This window comes from Trichechus manatus, unplaced genomic scaffold (genome assembly GCF_000243295.1).
Source record: "Trichechus manatus latirostris isolate Lorelei unplaced genomic scaffold, TriManLat1.0 scaffold00005, whole genome shotgun sequence".
Lineage (NCBI taxonomy): Eukaryota > Metazoa > Chordata > Mammalia > Sirenia > Trichechidae > Trichechus > Trichechus manatus.
Genome location: NW_004443941.1, coordinates 943,308 through 951,161, shown reverse-complemented (window position 1 = coordinate 951,161; position 7,854 = coordinate 943,308). Strand labels below are relative to the sequence as shown.

Genomic DNA, 7,854 nt, shown 5'->3' with positions numbered 1-7,854 from the left:
GGTCTGACTGAGACTAGAGGAACCTCAGAAAGCATGGCCCCTGGATTCTCTATCAGCCCAGAACTAAAACAATTTCCGAGGCTAACTCTTCAGACAGGGATTGGACTGGACTGTGGGACATAAAGGGATACTTGTGAGGAGTGTGCCTCTTAGCTCAAATAGATACAAGAGACTATACAGGCAGCTTCTGTCTGGAAGTGAGATGGGAAGGCAGAGAGGGTTAGGAGCTGGTTGAATGGACATGAGGAATCGGGTGGAAAGGAGGAGTGCACTGTCACAGTATGGGGAGAGCAATTAAGAGTCACATAACAATGTGTGTATAAATTTTTGTATGGGAAAAAAAAAGCAAGGATGGCAATACTACGTCTCACATACTTTAGACATGCTGTAAGGAGGGATCAGTTCCTGGAGAAGGACATCATGCTCAGTAGAAGGTCAGTGAAAAAGCGGAAGACCCTCAATGAGATGGATTGTCACTGTGGCTGCAACAATGGGCTTAAGCATAACAATGATTGTGAAGATGGCACAGGACTGGGCAGTGTTTCGTTCTGTTGTACACAGGGTCGCTACAAGTCGGAATCGACTTGATGGCACCTAACAACAACAACATAGTGTAAACATAACTTTTAAATGCACTGGGAAACAAAAAAAATTCCCACGACTCGCTTCATTGTGGTATTTGCTTTACCGCAAATCTCTCTGAGGTATGCCTGTACATATTTGTAAATGCTACATCTATACTCATATATAGAATAGAGCACTCACGGGGGCAAACTTACAGAAAACTACTTAGACATTAGACATCGGGACTGAACTACTGGACTTGAAGGTAAGGAACATAGTCTCACAGGGCACACAGGTCAACTGACAAAACACAGTTCATAAAGATAACGTTCTACATCCTAGCATGGCTGGTTGCATCTGGGGTCTTAAAAGCTTGTGAGCTGCCATCTAAGAAGCAACTCTTGGTCTCTTCCTGCGTGGAGCAAAGGAGAAAGAAGAAAACTGAAGACTCAAGGAAGCAATTAGTCCAGAGGACTAATCGCCTACATGAACCACCAACCTCTTCTAACCTGAGACCAGAAGAACTATCACTACTAACCACTCTGACTGGGATCAAACAGAAACTCCTGGTTAGAATGGGTAAAACATGTAGGACAAAATTCAAATTTAAAATAAAATACAGACTTACTGGTCTGAAAGAGACTGGAGGAAACTCGAGACTATTGCCCTAAGACAAACCTCTAACTTGAAACTGAAGATACTCCTGGAGGCCACCTTTCAGTCAAATAATAGACAGGGCTATAAAATAAACAATAACACCCATGAAAAATGTGCCTCTTGGAACAATCAACTATATGAGATCAAAAGGGCAACATCTGCCCAAAACAAAAGATGAGACAGCAGGGAGGGGCACGGGAACCAGACTAACGGAAACGAACCGAAGGAGGAAATGGGGAGAGTACTGCCACGCTGCAGGAATTGCAACCATTATCACAGAACAATCTGGGTAAGAATCACTAATTGGGAAACAAATTTGCTATGTAAACTTTCACCTAAAGCACAATAAAATGTTCAAGGAAAAGTACATGTATACAAAAAATATATCACTAACGGAAATAGTCAAGTATCTTGAGTTACCAAAAGATATTACTATTTAAAACTACTCTTGTTGCTGGGTGCCATCAAATCTATTCCAACTCATAGTGACCCCATGCTACAGAGTAAAACTGCCTCATTTGGTTTTCTTGGCTGTAATCCTTAACAAGTAGTTTTTAAAGGCACCCTGGTGGGGCAATGGTTAAGTGCTCAGCTGCTAACCAAAAGGTTGGAGGTTCAAATCCACCAGCTGCTCCATGCAAGAAAGATGTGGCAGTTTGCTTCCGTAAAGATTACAGCCTTGGAAACACTATGGGTGCAGCGTGATTAACTACTTTTGTGTGTGGCCATTCCAGCCATGGTCTTGTGACTCCCACCCAGGTGACTGGGCTGGGCTGTGCAAATAAGATAACTGTGGCCCCCGAGGGAGGGGATTGGTCAGTTTTGCCTTAAAGACAATTCCAGAGCAGAGAGGAGAGCCCACTACCATCAAGAAAGGAGAGATCCACAGGAGAAGGCACAGTGGGCTTCCCGGCACATGGAGCGAGAAAGCTGAGTGCCTCTGGGCAGAGACTGAGGACCAGGGAGAAGTCTATACCTGACTCACGAATCTGGGACTTGCTAGCCTCCACGATCACGTGAGGCATTTCCTTTATACGGTTTTTGAATTCTGTGAGACGTTGCAGCGAATTAGGGAATCCAAAGACAGGAGGGAGAGTACTGAGGCGAGAGGGAGTAGTTGATGTTAGAGATGATGGAATGGCACAGCAGCTTGGAAAAGTTAGACATCTGAGATACCTTTAACCTCCATCTCACAGGAGCCTGCTTTGTGCTGATCTTTATAAAAGAAATTATTTAACAGGGCAGTTCTAGTTCTCCTATAGGGTCATTATAAGAACTGACTCGACAGCAATGGGTTTTTTGGTTTTAATGTTTATGGAATCAGGTCACCAGGTCTTTCTCCCACAGAGCCGCCAGGTGGGCTGAAACCGCCAAACTTTTGATTAGCAGGTGAGTGCTTAACTATTGTGCCACCAGGGCTCCTTCTAAAACTACTAATTACTGATACTTTGTTAATATTTTTCCTGACAAAGGGCTTTCTAAATGCAGCTATTTATGTTTCTAAGAATGAAATTCAAAATTCTGTGTGTCCCTTTTTCCTCAAGCATTATTTCTTAAATAGATCAGCACAGATCTACACCACCAAAATGTTTAGGTCCCTAACTAACAGTTCAATTTTTATGAGTTCAGTTTACAAATTTTTCCTTAATAGGACTACACTGAGTGAATGTTCAACACAAATTGCTATAGAAATGTGCTGGAGAAGACTGGAATAATCTTGATAACAGTAATGATTTTTACAGATTTTTCCATCAGCATTAACTCCGTCTTCAAGTTTATTTTTCACAAGTGAGAAACAGATGCCACGTTAACTATGACTTACATTACTTAAAATTCACAATATCTATTTTACATACCTCTATAGTAGGATGAGTGTTATGCTTGTAAGCAGTATATAAGGGAAACTGAATTTGAAAAATTTTTGCCACGCATAGTAAGAGTTTTTCCTTCTCATCTGTACTCCATAAACTAAAAGGATCAGAACTCTTTGAAGATTCCTCCTCAGTCAGATTACAAATTCTTGTAGAGTTTGATTTTTTTTCTATCGATTTTTGTCTTTCTGTACTTCCTTCATTACACTCTCTTTCTATATGCAGTGGTTCTTCTGCTTGATTACTCTCATCTTGCCACGTGGAATCTATGTTAATAGTAGTACAATGTTTACAAAGCTGGTCCCGGAGCACTTGAACTTGGGCAATCACTAAGTTAATAAGTGCACAAACTACTTGGTTAAAAATCTCCAAATGCTTATATTCCTTGAAGCAGCATAGACATTGCCTACAAGAGAAAAAAAGTCAATAAATGAATGCTTCCTAAAGAGGCAACAATTGTATTTTTCTAATAAGTAATACGAAAAATCAAATAAGCAAATACTAAAACACTTCTTTTCTAGATTTGTTTTTATTTCCTCCTTCCTGCTGGGGTAGCACCAAAAAACTTATAAACACTGCATCATATCAACAACTGGTATTTTAGTTAGTATAAAGTCACCATAATTAGATCTACAACTATATCCTCAGTTTTATGTATGTATTTATCTGTCCTACACAAAGAGGTATTTCAGGACAAAAATTGTGGCACATTTATTTGCTTCTCCAAGTACTGAGGATCCAGTATTTGTTTAGTAAATATTAGGAAACTGGCTATAATAAACACCTTACTAGTGAAGCTAGTTGGTTATTTAACATCAGGACTTCAGCTGTCAACTAATAAAACAGCTACATTTTTAAATCAATAATTTGCTTGAATGCTACTTGGGAGGGGCATTCCTAATCTATCTGGTAAATCAAACATGTTTAGGAACACCACACACTCATCAGCTCCAGTAAAAAGTAAAAATAAATAAAAACAGTAAGAGTTAGTAAGTATTACATACAAATCTAATTTTCTTACACATGTCCTGTGAGAAGTACAATGCTTAATGCTTGGCATATCGTGGATAATCAAAGGGTCTGGAGAATCAATAAATAAACAGCGCGCACGCACACACACACAAGCATCTCGTTCTAATAATATTTATATCCAATAATGGATGACGGTTAAATACCTATCACTTATAATTTTCACCTAGTAATATTATTGAAACAAATCAAAACATCTATATTATAGTCCAAATATATCACCAACTCTGTGTCTGAACATGCAGAAATAATCTCATCTCTCCAGCTGTGCTGGATTTGAAGTACTGTCACAAATTCTTTGATATCCCTTCCTTCAGAATGTGAAGTCCATTTTCCTCTCCCTGAATGTGGACCAAACTTAATGACTCACTTCAAATGAATAGAATGTTGCCGAAATGACAATGTGTGACATCTAAGACTAGGTCATAAAAGGCATTGCCACCTCTGCCTTGCCCCCTTAGATCACTCACTCTGGGGAAAGTCAAGCTATCTCGTGAGGACACACAAGCAGCCTGTGGGGGGGCCACATGGGAAAGAACTGAGGCCTCCCACTAACAACCAGGACGGACGTGCCCACCATGTAAATGAGCCACTGTGGAAGCAGGTCCTCCAGGCCCACATAAGCCTTCAAATGACTGTGACACGGCCTACACCTTAACTGCAAGCCTCGGAGAGGCCCAAGTCAGAAACACAAGCTGAATCACTCCCAAATTCCTGTTTCACAGAAACCTGGGATAATACATGCTTACTGTTGTATCAAGACAGTGACTTGTGGGGTCACTTGTTACACAGAAATAGATGAATAACACATCCTACTTGTTTTTACAGTGACAAAATGAAAGGGTTTTTATCTCTAAGGTCTCCTTCAGCTTTAAATTTCTATAATATCATGATTTCTACAAGAAGAAAAACAAGCACATCGCTCCCCAAGTTCTTTTGGTGAACACCTTCTTCTATTAGGTTTTGGGAAAACCAGGTTCAAAGTGAGGGATCATGAATTTGAGTATCTTTCTTTAAAGAAAACTAGAATCTGATTTCTCAGGAAAACGACCTTCAGCTAAAGATTCAAATCTACTTTAAAAATTCATTGTCAGGAAATAGGAATTAAACATCTTGATAAATTACTAGGGAACTAATCCTCAAAGACAAAAATGCCACGTGAACAAAGTAACAGAGAGCTGGGTCTGGGTCCCTGCAGCCCCAGAATGCACAAGTTCAAGGGAGACCTGAGATGTAAGTGGAGGTGGATTCACAGATGATCACTCTATCTATGTGTGTATCTTTTTAATGATTCTATATACTTCATAAGTTATACTTTTTATTATGTCAATTCTGAGAAGTCTAAGAACAGATTCTTGTTATTTATGGTAGTTATGTTCCATGAAAGGAGCCCTGGCGCGATGGATACGCACTCATTTGTTAACCGAAAGGTTGGCAGTTTGAACCCACTCAGCCACTCTGCAGGAAAAAGACCTGGCAATCTGCTCCTGTAAAGATTAAAGCCTAGAAAGCCCCATGGTGCAGTTCTGCTCTGTCACATGGGGTCGCTATGAGTCAAAAATCACCTCGACAGCACCTAACAACAACAGTAATATGTTCTGTACAGTTGCCAGGAGTGCTGAACCAGCAAATGCTGAACGACTGCTCCTAGGGAAAACACAAGGTTAGGTTCCTGTGAACCTCGGGTCACACCATTTTCTATATAACATAGTCATGCAAATGAAGTCTTTAAAAATTAAGCATGTCAAGTTTCATAAACACATTAACTAACATCTTCCTTTTGATGGAGCTGCATGGAGTGTGACAGGGCAGCGCACTGTGGTTAAACTCTCCACCTTTTCTTGTCCCACGAAAACCAGGGGAAGTTAGCACCATGCTGGAAATCTGTTCTTCCACGTAACCCTTTTCCTGGGCGACACTCAGCAGGTATTTTTTAAATTCTTCCAGCGTCCAGATCTGAAGAAACTACTTTACCTGCTAGCTGAACATTTTCACAAAACATGCCTTTTAACTTGTGTGAGCTGGCCAGCACTAGCTGAAAAGGGTTTAACGTTTTCCTGACTCTGGGTAACGTAACCATTAACTTCTTTGGCTTTCAGCCTCATGACAATGCTGTCCACTATACTTTAAGTCAGTCGTCATATCATGAATCCACAAACGTAGCCATGCTTCCATCTGTGTCACACGTTCCTCACGCGCTATAGATGTTACTTGAGTATTTTCAAGAGCAGCCTAACCAACAGGTTGGCAAATTTCCTCTTCCTTTTTCTGATGGATCCCACTGATGATTCATTGAAACTGAACTCATGGCCTGTGGCACTGTAATTCATGCCTGAGTGAAGCTTACCTAACACACGTTTTCTCCATAAGGCACACCGCAGCCTTCTTGCTCTTGGAAATACTAGACAGCCCTTCAAACAGCTAAACCACCAACAAAAAGCAAAAAAAATGAACTAAACAGACCACAAAAAGGACACTTGTTTACAGTATGAAAGCTGAAACAAGAAGGCAGAGTGTCACCTTGTTCGGCCTCAGTTGGGAACTTGTGCACCTGGCAACTCCAACTGTTCATGGCTCCGCACATGTCCAGGAATGGTCACAAAAGTGCCACAAGCACTGATTGTAGGGTTTCAAATAAGTTTTAGTAAGTAGGCAAATTCATAAATACAGAATGTGCGAATGATGAGTATTGACTATATCTGAATTCTCAATATAGCATTTCTTTCTACGTACCATACTCACAATTCAAGGTGGAAAAGTTTTGCTTTTAAATAGAAGCATCACTTTCAGGTAAGCCTAACTTGATTTTACACATAAACTTACTTCTGCTCTGTTCCAGACTTGATTACAAATATACTAAAGGGAAAAAAAGACATCATTCCACAAGGACAGAAATAATGGGAGAAGACAGTTGTTGTCTTGGATTGAACTGTGTCCCCAAAAAATGTGTGTAGCAACTTGGCTAGGTCATGATTCCTAGTATTGTGTGATTGTGTTATCTGATGTGATGTCCTTATGTGTTGTAAACTCTACCACTATGATGAGATTATATGTGATCTCCTCATGTGTTGTAAATTCTATCACTGTGATGAGGTTATACTGATGAGGTTGGCAAGATCAGTGTCTTAATGCAATCTCTTTTGGATGTAAAAGAGAGAAGTGAGCGGAGACACATGGGAACCTCATACCACCAAGAAAGCAGTGCTGGGAGCAGAGCTCGTCCTATGGACCTGAGGTTCCTGCGCAGAGAAGCTCCCAGACCAAAGGAAGACTGATGACATGGACTTTCCTCCAGAGCCGACAGATAAAGTGTTCCCCTGGAGCTGATGCCCTGAATTTGGACTGGACAGTGAGAGAATAAATTTCTCTTTGTAAAGCCATCCACTTGTGGTACTTCTGTTAGAGCAGCACTAGATGACTGAGACAGTTGTCAACCAATTTTGTAAGATGTAAAAAGAATAGTAAGTGATTGAGAGTGGAAAAAATAAACTTGGAAGTCATTACAGGGTAATGTACCAACAAAAAGAAAGATATACCCCCACAACACTGAAAAGGTGTAGAACTGAAGAAGCATCAGATACTTCTAAAGGCAGGGATGAAGCAAGAGGTAGAAAATAAGAGGATCAAATGAAAGATACAATTAAGACCTCCAGGTTCCCGTCTGTGAGGAACAGAAAGCAATTTGGCCTGCTGCTCTGGGTTCGTGAGAGCCGGGCTACACCTGAGGCTAATG

At 40.6% G+C, this 7,854-nt stretch overlaps 1 protein-coding gene across 1 annotated transcript in view; it reads right to left on the bottom strand.

The window, feature by feature from the left end:
- USP34 (ubiquitin specific peptidase 34) overlaps positions 1-3,312 on the bottom strand; it is a 190,491-nt gene extending 187,179 nt beyond the window's left edge. Inside the window, 2 exon segments of the mRNA XM_023734886.1 lie at positions 3,078-3,139; positions 3,142-3,312. Of these exon segments, the coding sequence (XP_023590654.1) occupies positions 3,078-3,139; positions 3,142-3,175 (96 nt within the window). The 5' untranslated portion in view covers positions 3,176-3,312.
- Between the last annotated feature and the right edge of the window lie 4,542 nt (positions 3,313-7,854).